General features: G+C 40.7%; 1 protein-coding gene across 1 annotated transcript in view; it reads left to right on the top strand.

The window, feature by feature from the left end:
- The window catches only part of LOC139754657 (uncharacterized), a 322,443-nt gene extending 301,914 nt beyond the window's left edge, over positions 1-20,529 (top strand). Inside the window, exon 8 of the mRNA XM_071672189.1 lies at positions 20,025-20,529. Within this exon, the coding sequence (XP_071528290.1) occupies positions 20,025-20,098 (74 nt within the window). The 3' untranslated portion in view covers positions 20,099-20,529. The remainder of the gene's footprint in view (positions 1-20,024) is intronic.
- Positions 20,530-20,918: the final 389 nt, after the last annotated feature.

Below are 20,918 nucleotides of genomic sequence, written 5' to 3'. Positions count from 1 at the left end.
TCGTACGAGCCTTAAGATCAACTGTTGCTGCCCCTTCATTACCCGCCTGTTAGCAGGCGAGGGGCTGGGAGAGGAGGAGAGGAATGGAGAGGAAGAGGGAATGGATTGTGTGGGCGTGTTGGCAAGGGGTCGTGTGTTGATGTGAGAGGCTGCCTGAGGCGGTGAGGGAGGGTCCTCTCTCTCTCTCTCTCTCTCTCTCTCTCTCTCTCTCTCTCTCTCTCTCTCTCTCTCTCTCTCTCTCTCCACACTTCCATTATCATCTATCCATCTTCGCCTCGGTTCTGCCGAATCACGTCACTACCCTCGCATCATCCTGTGTTACCAGTGACCTCCTGGGACAGCTTGCCAGCTGCATCAGCGTCTTCCCTGTGGTTCCTGTCCTCCGTGAAGACCCAGTCTACGCCTCACATACTTTACCGTCAAGATATCACTCAACGTATCGCAATCTAGGAACTTTGAGGGTGGAAGCTGTGTTGTACTTTGCCCAAGTCGCGCGTGATGCGATTACACGTGACGTCTTCAGATGGAGTTCAGTTGGATTCAAATAGGGCCTCAGTCGGCCTCAAGTGAGCTCAGAGGAAATAGGTTCAGTAGGTTTGAAATGCTGATCAGACCACTTTAGATGGGGTCTAGCAAGTTGTAGATGGGGTTCAGATGGCAGAATGTGTTCAGGCCGTTCCAGATGGAGTTGGATGGCTTCATATACAGTTTAGAGGGCTTCAGATGGAGTTCAGACGAGTTCAAGTTCATTCAGATGGATTCAAGTTGGTTTGAACGGCCTTAGATGGGGATTCAAACAGACTGACACGGGCACGAACAGCTTCAGATGAATCCACACTGCTTCAGATAAGTTCAAACGATTTTATATGAATTCATATGAATTAACGTGATGTTCAAGTGGCTTCAAATTGGTTTAGAGGGAAATCGAAGGGTTTCAGACGAGGAAGTGATGACTTAAAATTACTTTCAAGAGGTTTCGGATGGGATTCAAACTACGTAAGATGAGCTCAATGGCTTATGGCGGGCTCAAGAGTGTTTCATACTGATACATACGACTTTAAACAGACTTAGTTGGCTTCAGATGGGTTCAGACGGCTTTGGATGGCATTAAGAATCTATACGTGATTCACATGGAATTCATATGAGTTCGTATTATTTCAAATAAGTTCAGGCGGCCGTAGGTGGGTTAGATCAGATTTATATAAGGTTTAGAATGCTTCAGATGGGTTCAAACGGCTTTCAGTAGGTACTGACACAAGCCATTTTTCGAAGCTAACTCATGCCAGTGAAAAAATGAAGATCTGATATTCCGTCATCAATGGCCGAGTGCGTTTTTCGGGTGAATCCTTCGGAAAACACAAAATCAGTTTATAAAAAGAAAGGAATACAATCAAAACGAACCATTGACGGTCGTTTGATATTTTCGTCATGTACTTTACGGTATTTTGGAAACACGGCATCTTTTTTTTTCCTAAATGAAAATATCCAAAAGTTATGATGAAAATCTCAGTTTGTAGGTTGGTGAGGCGTCAGTCACGCCAGACATTGTTGTCAGACGTCCCCGGAACTGACAGCGCCGCAAACACACCATTATCACCTCACGTCAGGACTGATTTGCTTTATATTTATATTCCTTATGTGCTTCAGGCTCTATCTCTCAAACTCATCCTACATCCTAAGATTAACTGTCTATCTACCTATCTAACTATCTCCTATCTATCTATCTATCTATCTATCTATCTATCTCTCTCTCTCTCTCTCTCTCTCTCTCTCTCTCTATATATATATATATATATATATATATATATATATATATATATATATATATATATTTTTTTTTTTTTTTTTTTTTTAATACTTTGTCGCTGTCTCCCGCGTTTGCGAGGTAGCGCAGGGAAACAGACGAAAGAAATGGCCCCCCCCCCCCATACACATGTATATACATACGTCCACACACGCAAATATGCATACCTACACAGCATTCCATGGCTTACCCCAGACGCTTCACATGCCTTGATTCAATCCACTGACAGCACGTCAACCCCGGTATACCACATCGCTCCAATTCACTCTATTCCTTGCCCTCCTTTCACCCTCCTGCATGTTCAGGCCCCGATCACACAAAATCTTTTTCACTCCATCTTTCCACCTCCAATTTGGTCTCCCTCTTCTCCTTGTTCCCTCCACCTCCGACACATATATCCTCTTGGTCAATCTTTCCTCACTCATCCTCTCCATGTGCCCAAACCACTTCAAAACACCCTCTTCTGCTCTCTCAACCACGCTCTTTTTATTTCCACACATCTCTCTTACCCTTACGTTACTCACTCGATCAAACCACCTCACACCACACATTGTCCTCAAACATCTCATTTCCAGCACATCCATCCTCCTGCGCACAACTCTATCCATAGCCCACGCCTCGCAACCATACAACATTGTTGGAACCACTATTCCTTCAAACATACCCATTTTTGCTTTCCGAGATAATGTTCTCGACTTCCACACATTCTTCAAGGCCCCCAGAATTTTCGCCCCCTCCCCCACCCTATGATCCACTTTCGCTTCCATGGTTCCATCCGCTGCCAGATCCACTCCCAGATATCTAAAACACTTCACTTCCTCCAGTTTTTCTCCATTCAAACTCACCTCCCAATTGACTTGACCCTCAACCCTACTGTACCTAATAACCTTGCTCTTATTCACATTTACTCTTAACTTTCTTCTTCCACACACTTTACCAAACTCAGTCACCAGCTTCTGCAGTTTCTCACATGAATCAGCCACCAGCGCTGTATCATCAGCGAACAACAACTGACTCACTTCCCAAGCTCTCTCATCCCCAACAGACTTCATACTTGCCCCTCTTTCCAAAACTCTTGCATTTACCTCCCTAACAACCCCATCCATAAACAAATTAAACAACCATGGAGACATCACACACCCCTGCCGCAAACCTATATTCACTGAGAACCAATCACTTTCCTCTTTTCCTACACGTACACATGCCTTACATCCTCGATAAAAACTTTTCACTGCTTCTAACAACTTTCCTCCCACACCATATATTCTTAATACCTTCCACAGAACATCTCTATCAACTCTATCATATGCCTTCTCCAGATCCATAAATGCTACATAGAAATCCATTTGCTTTTCTAAGTATTTCTCACATACATTCAAGGGTAAAGGGGAAGAGTGGTTTGGGAATGTCTGGGGAGTAAAGTCAGGGGTTAGTGAGAGGACAAGAGCAAGGGAAGGAGTAGCAATACTCCTGAAACAGGAGTTGTGGGAGTATGTGATAGAGTGTAAGAAAGTAAATTCTCGATTAATATGGGTAAAACTGAAAGTTGATGGAGAGAGGTGGGTGATTATTGGTGCATATGCACCTGGGCATGAGAAGAAAGATCAAGAGAGGCAAGTGTTTTGGGAGCAGCTGAATGAGTGTGCTAGTGGTTTTGATGCACGAGACCGGGTTATAGTGATGGGTGATTTGAATGCAAAGGTGAGTAATGTGGCAGTTGAGGGAATAATTGGTATACATGGGGTGTTCAGTGTTGTAAATGGAAATGGTGAAGAGCTTGTAGATTTATGTGCTGAAAAAGGACTGATGATTGGGAATACCTGGTTTAAAAAGCGAGATATACATAAGTATACTTATGTAAGTAGGAGAGATGGCCAGAGAGCGTTATTGGATTACGTGTTAATTGACAGGCGTGCGAAAGAGAGACTTTTGGATGTTAATGTGCTGAGAGGTGCAACTGGAGGGATGTCTGATCATTATCTTGTGGAGGCTAAGGTGAAGATTTGTATGGGTTTTCAGAAAAGAAGAGTGAACGTTGGGGTGAAGAGGGTGGTGAGAGTAAGTGAGCTTGAGAAGGAGACCTGTGTGAGGAAGTACCAGGAGAGACTGAGTACAGAATGGAAAAAGGTGAGAACAATGGAAGTAAGGGGAGTGGGGGAGGAATGGGATGTATTTAGGGAATCAGTGATGAATTGCGCAAAAGAAGCTTGTGGCATGAGAAGAGTGGGAGGTGGGTTGATTAGAAAGGGTAGTGAGTGGTGGGATGAAGAAGTAAGAGTATTAGTGAAAGAGAAGAGAGAGGCATTTGGACGATTTTTGCAGGGAAAAAATGCAATTGAGTGGGAGATGTATAAAAGAAAGAGACAGGAGGTCAAGAGAAAGGTGCAAGAGGTGAAAAAAAGGGCAAATGAGAGTTGGGGTGAGAGAGTATCATTAAATTTTAGGGAGAATAAAAAGATGTTCTGGAAGGAGGTAAATAAAGTGCGTAAGACAAGGGAGCAAATGGGAACTTCAGTGAAGGGCGCAAATGGGGAGGTGATAACAAGTAGTGGTGATGTGAGAAGGAGATGGAGTAAGTATTTTGAAGGTTTGTTGAATGTGTTTGATGATAGATTGGCAGATATAGGGTGTTTTGGTCGAGGTGGTGTGCAAAGTGAGAGGGTTAGGGAAAATGATTTGGTAAACAGAGAAGAGGTAGTGAAAGCTTTGCGGAAGATGAAAGCCGGCAAGGCAGCAGGTTTGGATGGTATTGCAGTGGAATTTATTAAAAAAGGGGCTGACTGTATTGTTGACTGGTTGGTAAGGTTATTTAATGTATGTATGACTCATGGTGAGGTGCCTGAGGATTGGCGGAATGCGTGCATAGTGCCATTGTACAAAGGCAAAGGGGATAAGAGTGAGTGCTCAAATTACAGAGGTATAAGTTTGTTGAGTATTCCTGGTAAATTATATGGGAGGGTATTGATTGAGAGGGTGAAGGCATGTACAGAGCATCAGATTGGGGAAGAGCAGTGTGGTTTCAGAAGTGGTAGAGGATATGTGGATCAGGTGTTTGCTTTGAAGAATATATATATATATATATATATATATATATATATATATATATATATATATATATATATATATATATCCCTGGGGATAGGTGAGAAAGAATACTTCCCACGTATTCCCTGCGTGTCGTAGAAGGCGACTAAAAGGGGAGGGAGCGAGGGGCTGTAATTCCCTCCCTCACGTTTTTTTTTTTTTTGTTCAATTTTTCAAGAGGGGAGCAGAGAAGGGAGCCAGGTGAGGATATTCCCTCAAAGGCTCTGTCCTCTGTTCTTAGCGCTACCTCGTTAATTCGGGAAATGGCAAACAGTATGAGAGAAAAAAAAAAAAAAAATATATATATATATATATATATATATATATATATATATATATATATATATATATATATATATATAGATAGATAGATAGATAGATAGATAAATAGATAGATAGATAGATGTTTTGGAAGGAGGTAACTAAAGCATGTAAGTCAAGAGAACAAATGGGAACATCGGTGAAGGGGGCACATGGGGAAGTAATAACAAATAGTGATGAAGTGAAGAGATGGAGTGAGTATTTTGAAGGTCTGTTGAATGTGTTTGATGATAGAGTGGCTGATATAGAGTGTTTTGGTCGAGGTGGTGTACGAAGTGAGAGGGTCAGGGAGAATGGTTTGGTAAACATAGAAGAGGTAGTGAAAGCTTTGCGGAAGATGAAAGCCGGCAAGGCGGCGGGTTTGAATGGTATTGCAGTGGAATTTACTAAAAAAGGGGATGACTGTGTTGTTGATTGGTTGGTAAGGATATTCAGTGTATGTATGGATCATGGTGAAGTGCATGAGGAGTGGCGGAATGCATGCATAGTGCCATTGTTCAAAGACAAAGGGGATAAAGGAGAGTGTTCAAATTAGAGAGGTATAAGTTTGTTGAGTATTCCCGGGAAGGTATTGATAGAGGGTGAACGCATGTACAGAGCATCACATTGGGGAAGAGCAGTGTGGTTTCAGAAGTGGTAGAGGATGTGTGGATCAGGTGTTTGCTTTGAAGAATGTATGTGAGAAATACTGAGAAAAACAAATGATTTGTATGCAACATTTATGGATCTGGAGAAGGCATATGATAGAGTTGATAGAGATGCTTTGTGAAGGGTTTTAAGAGTATATGGTGAGGAAGGTATGTTGCTAGAAGCGGTGAAAAGTATTTACCAAGGATGTAAGGCATGTGTATGAGTAGGAAGAGAGGAAAGTGATTGGTTCCCAGTGAATGTCGGTTTGTGGCAGAGGTGCGTGACGTCACCATGGTTGTTAAATTCGTTTATGGAAGGGTTGTTAGGGAGGTGAATGCAAGAGTTTTGGAGGGGAGTGAGTATGCAGTCTGTTGTGGATGAGAGGATTTGGGAACTGAATCAGCTGTTGCTCGCTGATGATACAGAGCTGGTGGCTGATTGGGGTAAGAAATGCAAAAGTTGGTGACTGAGTTTGGTAAAGTGTGCGAAAGAAGAAAGTTGAGAGTAAATGTGAATAAGAGCAAGGTTATTAGGTTCAGTAGGGTTGAGGGACAAGTCAACTAGGAGGCGAGTTTGAATGGAGAAAAACTGGGGAAAGTGAAGTGATTTAGATATCTGGGAGTGGACTTAGCAGCGGATGGAAGCAAAAGTGAGTCACCGGGTGAGGGGAGGGGACGAAAGTTCTGGGAGCGTTGAAGAATATATGGAAGGCGAGAACGTTATCTCGGAGAGCAAAAGTGGGTATGTGCGCAAAATTGTGATCCTTTCCAATACATATATATATATATATATATATATATATATATATATATATATATATATATATATATATATATATATATATATATTTTTTTTTTTTTTTTTTTTTTTTTGCCGGTCTCCCGCGTTTGCGAGGTAGCGCAAGGAAACAGACGAAAGAAATGGCCCAACCCACCCCCATACACATGTATATACATACGTCCACACACGCAAATATACATACCTACACAACTTTCCATGGTTTACCCCAGACGCTTCACATGCTCTGACTCAATCCACTGGCAGCACGTCAAGAGTTTTGGAAAGAGGGGCAAGTATGAAGTCTGTTGGGGATGAGAGAGCTTGGGAAGTGAGTCAGTTGTTGTTCGCTGATGATACAGCGCTGGTGGCTGATTCATGTGAGAAACTGCAGAAGCTGGTGACTGAGTTTGGTAAAGTGTGTGGAAGAAGAAAGTTAAGAGTAAATGTGAATAAGAGCAAGGTTATTAGGTACAGTAGGGTTGAGGGTCAAGTCAATTGGGAGGTGAGTTTGAATGGAGAAAAACTGGAGGAAGTGAAGTGTTTTAGATATCTGGGAGTGGATCTGGCAGCGGATGGAACCATGGAAGCGGAAGTGGATCATAGGGTGGGGGAGGGGGCGAAAATTCTGGGGGCCTTGAAGAATGTGTGGAAGTCGAAAACATTATCTCGGAAAGCAAAAATGGGTATGTTTGAAGGAATAGTGGTTCCAACAATGTTGTATGGTTGCGAGGCGTGGGCTATGGATAGAGTTGTGCGCAGGAGGATGGATGTGCTGGAAATGAGATGTTTGAGGACAATGTGTGGTGTGAGGTGGTTTGATCGAGTGAGTAACGTAAGGGTGAGAGAGATGTGTGGAAATAAAAAGAGCGTGGTTGAGAGAGCAGAAGAGGGTGTTTTGAAGTGGTTTGGTCACATGGAGAGAATGAGTGAGGAAAGATTGACCAAGAGGATATATGTGTCGGAGGTGGAGGGAACGAGGAGAAGAGGGAGACCAAATTGGAGGTGGAAAGATGGAGTGAAAAAGATTTTGTGTGATCGGGGCCTGAACATGCAGGAGGGTGAAAGGAGGGCAAGGAATAGAGTGAATTATAGCGATGTGGTATACCGGGGTTGACGTGCTGTCAGTGGATTGAATCAAGGCATGTGAAGCGTCTGGGGTAAACCATGGAAAGCTGTGTAGGTGTGTATATTTGCGTGTGTGGACGTATGTATATACATGTGTATGGGGGGGGGTGGGCCATTTCTTTCGTCTGTTTCCTTGCGCTACCTCGCAAACGCGGGAGACAGCGACAAAGTATAATAAATAAATAAATATATATATATATATATATATATATATATATATATATATATATATATATATATATATATATATAATATATATATATATATATATATATATATATATATATATATATATATATATATATATATATATAAGTGTGTGTGTGTGTGTGTGTGTGTGTGTGTGTGTGTGTGTTCACCTACATTTATATCTGTCTCTATTACACAGTAGTTCTGACGCTGTAATGCAATTTTGCTCAGAGTACTTTTCCTTTTACGATCAAATCGTCCAAAATATTACAGATATTTCAAAATATATGACACTGATATTACGCTGCTGGCTGTGAGCGTTCCAGTTTTCAAGGGGTAGCTTTAAAAACATTTTGTGCCTCAGGTATTTTCTAATCTGAAGCTAAAACATGCACCCGAAACTTACAGACATCTAACAATATAAGTTCTTCAAACGCAGGACTTGTTAAGTAATGATAAGGACGACCACAAAGGCAGGATTTGTTAAGTAATGATAAGGATGACCACAAATGCAGGATTTGTTAAGTAATGATAAGCACGACCACAAAGACAGTTCTTAAGTAATGACAAGCACGACCACAAAGACAGTTCTTAAGTAATGACAAGCACGACCACAAAGGCAGGACTTGTTAAGTAATGATAAGGACGACCACAAAGGCAGGATTTGTTAAGTAATGATAAGGACGACCACAAAGGCAGGATTTGTTAAGTAATGACAAGCACGACCACAAATGCAGGATTTGTTAAGTAATGATAAGCACGACCACAAAGACAGTTCTTAAGTAATGACAAGCACGACCACAAAGACAGTTCTTAAGTAATGACAAGCACGACCACAAAAGCAGGACTTGTTAAGCAATGACAAGTACGACCACAAAGACAGTTCTTAAGTAATGACAAGCACGACCACAAAGGCAGTTCTTAAGTAATGACAAGCACGACCACAAAGGCAGTTCTTAAGTAATGATAAGCACGACCACAAAGGCAGGACTTGTTAAGTAATGACAAGCATGACCACAAAAGCAGGACTTGTTAAGTAATGACAAGCACGACCACAAAAGCAGGACTTGTTAAGTAATGACAAGCACGACCACAAAAGCAGGACATGTTAAGTAAAGATAAGCACGACCACAAAGGCAGGACTTGTTAAGTAATGACAAGCACGACCACAAAAGCAGGACTTGTTAAGTAATGACAACCACGACCACAAAGGCCGGACTTGTTAAGTAATGACAAGCACGACCACAAAGGCAGGACTTGTTAAGTAATGACAAGCACGACAACAAAAGCAGAACTTGTTAAGTAATGACAAGCACGACCACAAAGACAGGACTTGTTAAGTAATGACAAGCACGACCACAAAGACAGGACTTGTTAAGTAATGACAAGCACGACCACAAAGACAGGACTTGTTAAGTAATGACAACCACGACCACAAAAGCAGGACTTGTTAAGTAATGACAAGCACGACCACAAAAGCAGGACTTGTTAAGTAATGATTAGCACGACCACAAAGGCAGGACTTGTTAAGTAATGACAAGCACGACCACAAAAGCAGGACTTGTTAAGTAATGATTAGCACGACCACAAAGGCAGGACTTGTTAAGTAATGACAAGCACGACAACAAAAGCAGAACTTGTTAAGTAATGACAAGCACGACCACAAAGACAGGACTTGTTAAGTAATGACAAGCACGACCACAAAGACAGGACTTGTTAAGTAATGACAAGCACGACCACAAAGACAGGACTTGTTAAGTAATGACAACCACGACCACAAAAGCAGGACTTGTTAAGTAATGACAAGCACGACCACAAAAGCAGGACTTGTTAAGTAATGATTAGCACGACCACAAAGGCAGGACTTGTTAAGTAATGACAAGCACGACCACAAAAGCAGGACTTGTTAAGTAATGACAAGCACGACCACAAAGACAGTTCTTAAGTAATGATAAGCACGACCACAAAAGCAGGACTTGTTAAGTAATGACAAGCAGGACCGAGTCTTTCCCGTCATCCAAGACCAGAGAGAGAGGGAGCTCCACGTCCCACTGGCTCTATTCTGATTGGATTTCCCGGGCAGTTATTGAGATATGATGGTGGCGGCCAGTGGCTGGCGAGAGCTGCTTCTCTCAATCCGCTGGGTTGATCTGAGGTCGTAAAGCCGATTCCGCGGACAATATATTCATGAATTCTGTACGAACAACATTTGACTGAACGACTACAACAACACGACCCAGCTGGGAGGAGCTGAACAATTATAATACCACACACGGACCTTTCTTTTTTTCATCACAGCAAACGAATGATTCTCCTTCATCTACGTAACTTAACTCTGAATATATATATATATATATATATATATATATATATATATATATATATATATATATATATACATATATATATATATATATATATATAAATATATATATATATATATATATATATATATATATATATTTTTTTTTTTTTTTCATACTATTCGCCATTTCCCGCATTAGCGAGGTAGCGTTAAGAACAGAGGACTGGGCCTTTGAAGGTATATCCTCACCAGGCCCCCTTCTCTGTTCCTTCTTTTGGTAAATCAAAAAATGAGAGGGGGAGGATTTCCAGCCTCCCGCTCCCTCATATATATATATATATATATATATATATATATATATATATATATATATATATATAATGACCAAGGACATGGTTCCCTTCCATCTGTCCCTTCCAGACAACGACCAAGGAAGGTGTTGGTAGCCCTGCCTCCAGCCACCAGCAACAGGAGGGGAACGCTGTTGTTATACTGAAGAGCTTTCTTGTATTCCATCATGTATCTACGGTACATCTTGATAACAACGGCGTTAGCACTCCTCTCTGCACTGACGACTACGCGCACAACTGTTGTGAATCATCCATTATCTTCTAAAAAAAAAAAAGCAAAAGACTTCTTTCTTTTTTCCAAAATGTCTATTTCATGTGATCTGGAGAAGTGGCTCATTATTATTTACGTCGATCAACATTCTGGTCCACCCGCTCCCAGCCTGCTGATGACGCACTCCCTCTGCTGAACTCCACAACAATTTCATGCAAAGTCTGTGACTCCAATATCCGGCCTTGTAATACACTTCTATTATACTTTCTGGCTCAAAATACGAATCTCGCACATGTGTGCTGTTTACTTTAGTGGATGTTGACCGCTGGCTCAGCCAGTTAGCCTTAACATGTTAAATAGAAAACAAAAACTAAGTCATCCACTTTTGCTGGTCCCAATCTCGAATGCGGTGAATCAAACGAGGTCTAAATCAAATTGAAGGACAACAGACGCTATATAGTATTCAATGATGTAATCTATTAACTCCGTGGTGCAGCGGACCGTCACGCATTCACGGGCTGCACAGGATCGGGCGCACAGGTTCGAATTCTGGTTTGCGACAGTTGATCCACAGTCAACCCAGCTGTTCATCTCCCCTACGGGTATGTAGATATATTTATAGCATCAATGAGATGGCTTTCATTCAGGCCCCAATTGCCCGTACCGTCTCAGCTGACGTAGAGAAAAATGAAGATAATTAACTTCATGTACAACATGAAGACATTCAGAAGGAAGTACAACATAAGACATCAGTACAAATGAGGGTTATACACCCACATGGGCGGTGAGGAGTACGTGCTGAGGCGGGAGTGTGTTGGTGCGTGGCTGGCTCCTACTGCAGACGCCATGAATTTGTGACAAGCGGAGAGGAAATATTCATACCGAGCAAACAAGGACTGACCTTGAACTTCGCGCATCGAAGATGAAGTTTTCCAGGAGAGAAAAGGTGAAAAGCACAATATTACACAATGTGTCAGGACGCTGAGGGCAGGTGTAAATGGCTGGTCATACCTATAGCCATCCCTCGTGATAGAGTACATGACCCGCTTCCACATCAGAAAGTAGTATCATATTTTTCGACGGCTCCAGTCTTCATCAACAAGGCCAGGCTTTCAATGAAACGTCAGATAATGCTGAGAAATATATATATATATATATATATATATATATATATATATATATATATATATATATATATATATATGTATATATATATACATATATATATACACACAGAGAAGTAAAGGAGAGAAGAGGAAATGTAATTCCTGAGTTACAGAAGAATTGGGAAGCCTGTCTTTCATAACAGGTGTGGTTGTAATTAACGTTAGGAAAGGACGGAGACGGCAGAGTTCCAGAGGTTAGCAGTGTAGGGGAAAAAAACAGACACTGCAATTACTTACCCATAATACTTTTTGTTATTACTTCGCTAGAAAAAGAAAAAAATCAACTTCCAGTATAGGATTATTAAAGCTGACTACTGGATTCTCTCCAGGATGACCTAAGAATACCAGGAATATGTTCATATCCACATCTCTTTATCTCTTTTTCTATATATCTATCGAAACTTAAATTCATCTTATTCTTAAAGTTAAATAACAAGTGACTGAAAATGCATAGCTTCATCGATCGATTCTTGAATCGAATATATCACCACGTTTATGGTGTACTAGATACCTGCTTTTTAAGAACAGAGGACTAGCCTTAGAGGAAATAGCCTCACTTGGCCCTCTTCCCTGTTCCTTCTTTTGCAAACTGAAAGCGAAAGGGGAGGATTTCTAGCTCCCCGCTCCCTCCCCTTTTAGTCGCCTTCTACGACACGCAGGGAATACGTGGGAAGTATTCTTTCTCCCCTATCCCCAGGGAATTTTATATATAATATAAATATATATATATATATATATATATATATATATATATATATATATATATATATATATATATATATATATATAACCGCGGGAAGAATTCCCCAAGATTCGTTACAGCTAAAAGAATACCGTCCTGGGTGTCTGAAAAGGTGAGCTCGGGAAAACAAGAGATATTTCAACGATGTCGAAATAAACATCTTTAATTGCCTGGCCAAATTACTGAGCGGCCGGATAAGATAAGGCTCGGGCCTCGTACGTTGCCAGGGCAGCCGCCACTGCCGTACGTATTTTCCTGCCGACACACTTTCCATCTCCTCACGAGGATAACGTCATCACAACTCGTGACACGGTCATATTAGCTTCCTCTACGAAGATCTTATCAGCCCATGAGATTATCTATATTTCTGCCTTATCACTCACAGGGGAGGGGGGGGAGAGGGGGGGCGGGCTAAGATGATAACACGGGCCTGAAACGAGAAAGATAAAACTAATGTGTCTTAATAGTTAAGTTTACAGGTCCAGTCTCAAAGAAAATTCCTTTCTTTAACGATAAATAAACAAGTGAAAAACATATTCAACTAGATATCGCAAGTTGTTAGTATTTCTCGGAAGTTGTGCTTTAGAGGCACATACAGGATTTCAGTATATTGCATATATATATATATATATATATATATATATATATATATATATATATATATATATATATATATATATATATACATATATATATATATATATATTATCCCTGGGGATAGGGGATTAAGAATACTTCCCACGTATTCCCTGCGTGTCGTAGAAGGCGACTAAAAGGGGAGGGAGCGGAGGGCTGGAAATCCTCCCCTCTCGCTTTTTTTTTTAATTTTCCAAAAGAAGGAACAGAGGGGGCCAGGTGAGGATGTTCCAAAAAAGGCCCAGTCCTCTGTTCTAAACGGTACCTCGCAAACGCGGGTAATGGCGAATAGTTTAAAAGAAAAGATATATATATATATATATATATATATATATATATATATATATATATATATATATATATATATACAAATATATATATATATATATATATATATATATATATATATATATATATATATATATATATATATATATATAGATAGATAGATAGATAGATAGATAGATAGGAAACGGTCACAATTTTGCGCGTGATAAGCGCGTGATAAAGTATATTCCTATGAGTCCACGGAGAAAATGAAACACGTTAAGTTTCCAAGTGCACTATCGTGTAATAATCACATCATCAAGGGAGATACATGAGAGAAATATAAAAATCAGTTGATATACAACGAAGAGACATAGCTAGGACTTGACTTGTTTACCAAATGGCGTCCTAGTTACGTCTCTTCGTTGTATATCAACTGACTGTTATATTTCTTTCTTGTATCTCCCCTGATGATGATATTATTACACGAAAGTGCACTTGGGAACTTATCGTGTCTCAATCTCCTCGTGGACTCAAAGGAATATATATATATATATATATATATATATATATATATATATATATATATATATATATATATATATATATATATATACATAGAGAGAGAGAGAGAGAGAGAGAGAGAGAGAGAGAGAGAGAGAGAGAGAGAGAGAGAGAGAGAGAGAGAGAGTAAAAAGATGTTTTGGAAGAAGTTATGCATTAAGTGCGTAAGGCAAGAGAACAAATGGGAACATCGTTGAAGGGGCTAATGGGAAGGTATTAACAGTAGTGATGAAGTGAGAAGGAGATGGAGTGAATATTTTGAAGGTTTGTTGAATGTGTTTGGTGATAGAGTGGCAGATACAGGGTGTTTAGGTCGAAGTGGTGTGCGAAGTGAGAGGGTCAGGGAGATTGATTTGGTGAACACAGATGAACTATAATGTTTAAGGAATATGAAAGTCGGCAAGGCGGTGGGTTTTGATGGTACTGCAGTGAAACTCATAAAAAAGGGGGTGAATGTGTTGCTGATTGGTTGCTAAGGATATTCAATGGATTGGTGGAATGCATGCATAGTGCCACTGTACAAAAGCAAAGGGGATAAAGGTGAGTGTGTTCAAATTATAGAGGTATATGTTTGTTAAGTATCCTTGGGAAATTTTATGTGAGAGTATTCACTGAGAGGGTAAGGCATGCACAGACCATCAGATTGGGAAAGATCAGTTTGGTTTCAAAAGTGGTAGAGGATGTGTGGATCAGGTGTTTGCCTTGAAAAATGTATGTGAGAAATACTTAGTAAAACAGATGGATCTGTATGTACCATTTATAGATCTGGAGAAGGCATATGATAGGGTTGATAGAGATGCTTTTGTGGAAGGTATTAAGAGTATATGTTGTGGGAGGTAAGTTGCTAGAAGCAGTGAAAAGTTTTTACCAAGGATGTAAGGCATGTGTACGAGTAGGAAGGTAAGAAACTGATTGGTTCCCAGTGAATGTCGGTTTACGGCAGGGTTGTGGGATGTCTCCATGGTTGTTTAATTTGTTTATGGATGGGGTGGTTAGGGAGATGAATGCAAGAGTTTTGAAAAGAGGGGCAAGTATGCAGTCTGTTGTGGATGAGAGGGCTTGGGAAGTGAGTCAGTTGTTGTTCGCTGATGATACAACGCTGGTGGCTGATTCGGGTAAGAAACTGCAGAAGTTGGTACCTGAGTTTGGTAAAGTATGTGAAAGAAGAAAGCTGAGAATAAATGTGAATAAGACAAAGGTTATTAAGTTCAGCAGGGTTGAGGGACAAGTCAATGGGGACGTAAGCTTGAATGGAGAAAAACTGGAGGAAGTGAAGTGTTTTAGATATCTGGGAGTGGATTTGGCAGCGGATGGAACCATGGAAGCGGAAATGAGTCACAGGTTGGGGGAGGGGGCGAAAGTTCTGGGAGCGTTGAAAAATGTGTGGAAGGCGAGAACATTATCTCAGAGAGCAAAAATGGGTATTTTTGAAGGAACAGTGGTTCCAACAATGACATATGGTTGCGAGGCGTGGGTTATAGATAGGGTTGTGCGAAGGAGGGTGGATGTGTTGGATCCAAATGAGAAGTCTGAGGACAATATGTGGTGTGAGGTGGTTTGATCGAGTAAGTAATGAAAGGGTAAGAGAGATGTGTGGTAATAAAAAGAGTGTGATCGAGAGAGCAGAATGTGTGTTGAAATGATTTGGTCACACGGAGAGAATGAGTGAGGAAAGATTGACCAAGAAGATATATGTGTCAGAGGTGGAGGGAACGAGGAGAAGTGGGAGACCAAATTGGAGGTGGAAAAATGGAGTGAAAAAGATTTAGAGCGATCGGGGCCTGAACATACAGGAGGATGAAAGGCGTGCAAGGAACAGAGTGAACTGGAACGATGTGGCATACCGGGGTCTACGTGCTGTCAATGGATTGAATCAGGGTATATGAAGCGCCTGGGACAAACCATGGAAAGGTCTGTGGGGCCTAGATGTGGAAAGTGAGCTGTGGTTTCTGTGCATTACACATGACAGTTAAAGACTGAGTGTGAACGAATGTGGCCTTCTTGTCTTTCCTAGCGCTACCTCGCGGACGGGTGAGAGAGAGAGTGGGGGGGGATGCTACTTTACGTGTGGCTGGGTGGCGACGAGAATGGATGAAGGCAGCAAGTATGAATATGTACATGTGTATTTATGTATGTGTGTGTATGTATATATGTGTATATGTTGATATGTATAGGTATGTATATGTGCGTGTGTGGGCCTTATGTATATACATGTAAATGTGAGCTTGTTGGGCCATTCTTTCGTCTGTTTCCTTGCGCTACATCGCAACGCGAGAGACAGCGATCAAGTATAATGAAACAAAAAATAACATTATATACATACACACACACACACATATATATATATATATATATATATATATATATATATATATATATATATATATATTATTTATTTTTTTTATTATACTTTGTCGCTCTCTCCCGCGTTTGCGAGGTAGCGCAAGGAAACAGACGAAAGAATGGCCCAACAAGCTCACATTTACATGTATATACATAAGGCCCACACACGCACACATATATATATATATATATATATATATATATATATATATATATATATATATATATATATATATATATCGTAATGACATATTGGCTCAAGATAAGTAGTAGTTTCGAGGATGCCATAAATATTTCAAACCAATGTTCATGAATTTACCGTCACGACAATCAGTCACCCCAGGCTTACAGCGCCATTATCTCTTATACATGTCCACCATCAATCCTAAGTTATTCTTGGTCGCCGCCTTGATGCGCAAGATTTTCATTCTTCACTGGATATTGGTAATATTAATAACCATCGTTCACCATAAAGGTCGATCCTCATCTCTTTCACCGCTGGAATACTTGCGTAAATATTGACGAGATGTCTGAAGATACCTTTACACACATATACATATTAAAGATATTATCATTCATATTTATTAGATTCATATTCCACTACAGGAAATCAACTGTATCTATGTAAAGGTATCCACACACACACACACACACACACACACACACACACACACACACACATAACACACACACACAACACACACACACACACACACACACATATTATTTGGTCATGTTTCATTACAGCAAATCAACTGTATTTTCTTTTTCCATATTAGCTGGGACAGTACGGGGAGCTGAGGCCCTAATCAAGGCCATCCCATTAATGCAATATATATATATATATATATATATATATATATATATATATATATATATATATATATATATATATATACATATTTCATTATACTTTGGCGCTGTCTCCTACGTTAGCGACGTAGCGCAAGTAAACAGACGAAAGAATGGCCCAACCCCACCCACACACACACATGTACATACATAAACACCCACACACGCACATATACATACCTATACATTTTAACGTATACATAGATATACATACGCAGATATATACATATATGCACATGTACATATTCATACATACTGCCTTCATCCATTCCCGTCGCCACCCCGCCACACATGAAATAGCACCCCCCCCCCCCCCCCTTCCCCCGCGCGCGCGCAAGGTAGCGCTACGAAAAGACAACAAAGGCCACATTCGTTCACACTCAGTCTCTAGCTGTCATGTGCAACGCACCGAAACCACAGCTCTCCCGCCACATCCAGCCCCACAAAAACCCTCCATGATCCAACCCAGACGCCTCCCACGCCCCGGCTCAATCCACTGACAGCACGACCCCTGTACACCACATCGCTCCAACCCACCCCAATCCCCGCACGCCTCTCACCCTCTTGCATGCTCAGGCCCCGATCGTTCAAAATCGCTATCACCCCCCCCCCCCCCCCACCACCTCCAATTTGGTTTCCCTCCTCTCCTCGTTCCCTCCACCTCTGACACTCACATCCTCCCCGTCAACCTTTCTCCACTCGACTTCTCTACGTGACCAAACCACTTCACCACACCCTCCTCTGCTCTGTCAACCACACTCTCCCCACCACCACACATCTTTCCTACCCTCTCATTGCTTATTCGATCAAACCACCTCACGCCGCATATCGTCCTCAAATATCTCATTTACAACACATCCACCCTCCTCCGCACAACCCTATCTATAGCCCACGCCTCGCAACCATATAACACTGTTGGAACCACTATTCCTTCAAACATACCCACTCCCGCTCTCCAAGACAACGTTCTCGCCTTCCACACATTCTTCAACGCTCCCAGAACCTTCGCCCCCTCCCCGACCCTGGGACTTACTTCCCCTTCCGTGGTTCCATCTACTGCCAAATCCACACCCATATATCCAAAATACTTCACTTCCTCCAGATTTTCTCCATTCAAACTTATCTCCCAATTAACTTTCCTCTCTTCCTACTCGTACACATGCCTTATCCTCGATAAAAGCTTTTCACTGCTTCTAGCAACTTACCTCCCACACCATATACTCTTAATACCTTCCACAAAGCATCTCAATCAACTCTATCATATGCCTTCTCCAGATCCATAAATGCTACATACAAATCCATTTGTTTTTCTAAAGTATTTTTCACATACATTCTTCAAAGCAAACACCTGATCCACACATCCTCTACCATTTCTGAAACCACACTGCTCTTCCCCAATCTGATGCTCTGTACATGCCTTCACCCTCTCAATCAATACCCTCTCATATAATTTACCAGGAATACTCAACAAACTTATACCTCTGTAATTTGAACACTCATCTTTATTCCCTTTGCCTTTGTACAATGGCAATCTGCATGCAATCCGCCAATCCTCAGGCACTTCACCATGAACCATACATACAATGAGTGAATATCCTCACCAACCAGTCACCACCTTTTTTAATAAATTCCACAGCAATACCATCCAAACCCTTCGCCTTGCTGACTTCCATCTTCCGCAAAGCTTTCTCTACCCCTTTTCTGTTTACCAAACCATTCTCCCTGACCCTCTCACTTCGCACACCACCTCGACCAAAACACCCTATATTTGCCACTCTTAACACATTCAACAAACTTCAAAATAGTCACTCCATCTCTTCACTTCACCACTACTTGTAATTACCTTCCCATTAGTCCCCTTCAATATATATAATATAATATAATATATATATATATATATATATATATATATATATATATATATATATATATATATATATATTATATTTTTTTTATTATATTATGTCGTTGTCTCCCGCGTTAGCAAGGCAGCGCATGGAAACTGACGATAGAATGGCCCATCCCACCCACATACACATTTATATACATAAACGCCCACACAAGCACATATACATACCTATACATATCACCATATACATACATATACATACACTGACATATACACATATATACACATGTACATATTCATTCATGCCGCCTTCATCCATTTCCGCCGCCACCCCGCCACAGATGAAAATGGCACCCCTCTCCCCCTGCCTGCACGCGAGGTAGCGCTAGGAAAAGACAACAAAGGCCACATTCGTTCACACTCAGTCTCTAGCTGTCATGTATAATGCACCGAAACCACAGCTCCCTTTCCCCATCCACATATACCATAGCCTGACCCAGGTACCGAATTCATCGATGAACATCTGGGTTGACTGTGGACCGACTGCCGTAACCAGGATTCGATCCTATGCGCTCGACCTCTGCGGCCCGTGAATGCGTCACGGTTAGGAATGCTTATCCATAACATCCGGGTTGCACTTCAGCAAATATACTGTCTCAAATACATCCATACTTTAGTAATACAAATGAACTGTATTCTATTTTTTTTAGTTCTACTAATACACTCGCTTTTTACCACAGCCAATCAGCTGCATTTCCAGCACTATTCTGTCCCGTTATGTAACCTGGAATTATTTCCTTCCGCAGAGATGATGTCGCGCCCCGCACTGAGCACTCTGCTGGTGGTGGGAATAGTGGTGTTGGTACGGTGGAACATCTAGCACACGGACGACGCACAACACACACCAACCAACTCCATGAGATGACGTGGGGTTTTTTTATGCCACATGACCTGGAACTTAAGTATTCGGATGGCCAGATCCGGCTTACGGAAGAGAGAGGTTTATAACTAGGCTATTGTTTAATGGCAGGAATTCGTTAAGAGATATTATGCATCAACGCCGATGATTATGAACATCAGTACTTCTGCGTTAAGTAACTGATTTCTTCTTTCATCACGTTTTCTTTGATTCATCCACCATGTTCATCATCACCAACATCTACACTGTTCTTGTAATTCTTCTACGTTTTGCCAAATCGATGATCGTTATTATGTGATTTTCCTCCCCGTTTGCTGATGCAACTCCCTCCTATCAAAATTATCATTATCATTACTATTATTATTACTATTATTATAATTATTATTATTATTATTATTATTATTATTATTATTATTATTATTATTATCATCATTACTATCATTATTATTATTATTATTATTATTATTATTATTATTATTATTATTATTATTATATTATTATTATCATTATCATTATTATTATTACTATTATGATTATTATTATAACTATTATCATTATCAGTGGTAATGGTAATAATAGCAGTAGTAGTAGTAGTAGTAGTAGTAGTAGTAATTATGAGTAATTTCATTCTACCTCTAAGTCTCTATAAGAATATTATGTCACCACCACCCAGTCTGCAGTGGCTACTTCTACTGCTACAAACAGACATTACTGCTGCGTCCGCAACAAAAAATGGCGCCACTGCTGCTGGTTATACTAGTGTTTTCAAACTATTTCTTGG

This window comes from Panulirus ornatus, chromosome 17 (genome assembly GCF_036320965.1).
Source record: "Panulirus ornatus isolate Po-2019 chromosome 17, ASM3632096v1, whole genome shotgun sequence".
In the NCBI taxonomy this organism is placed as follows: domain Eukaryota; kingdom Metazoa; phylum Arthropoda; class Malacostraca; order Decapoda; family Palinuridae; genus Panulirus; species Panulirus ornatus.
The sequence above is the reverse complement of the archived record's forward strand: the minus strand, read 5'-3'. Positions and strand labels throughout refer to the sequence as shown.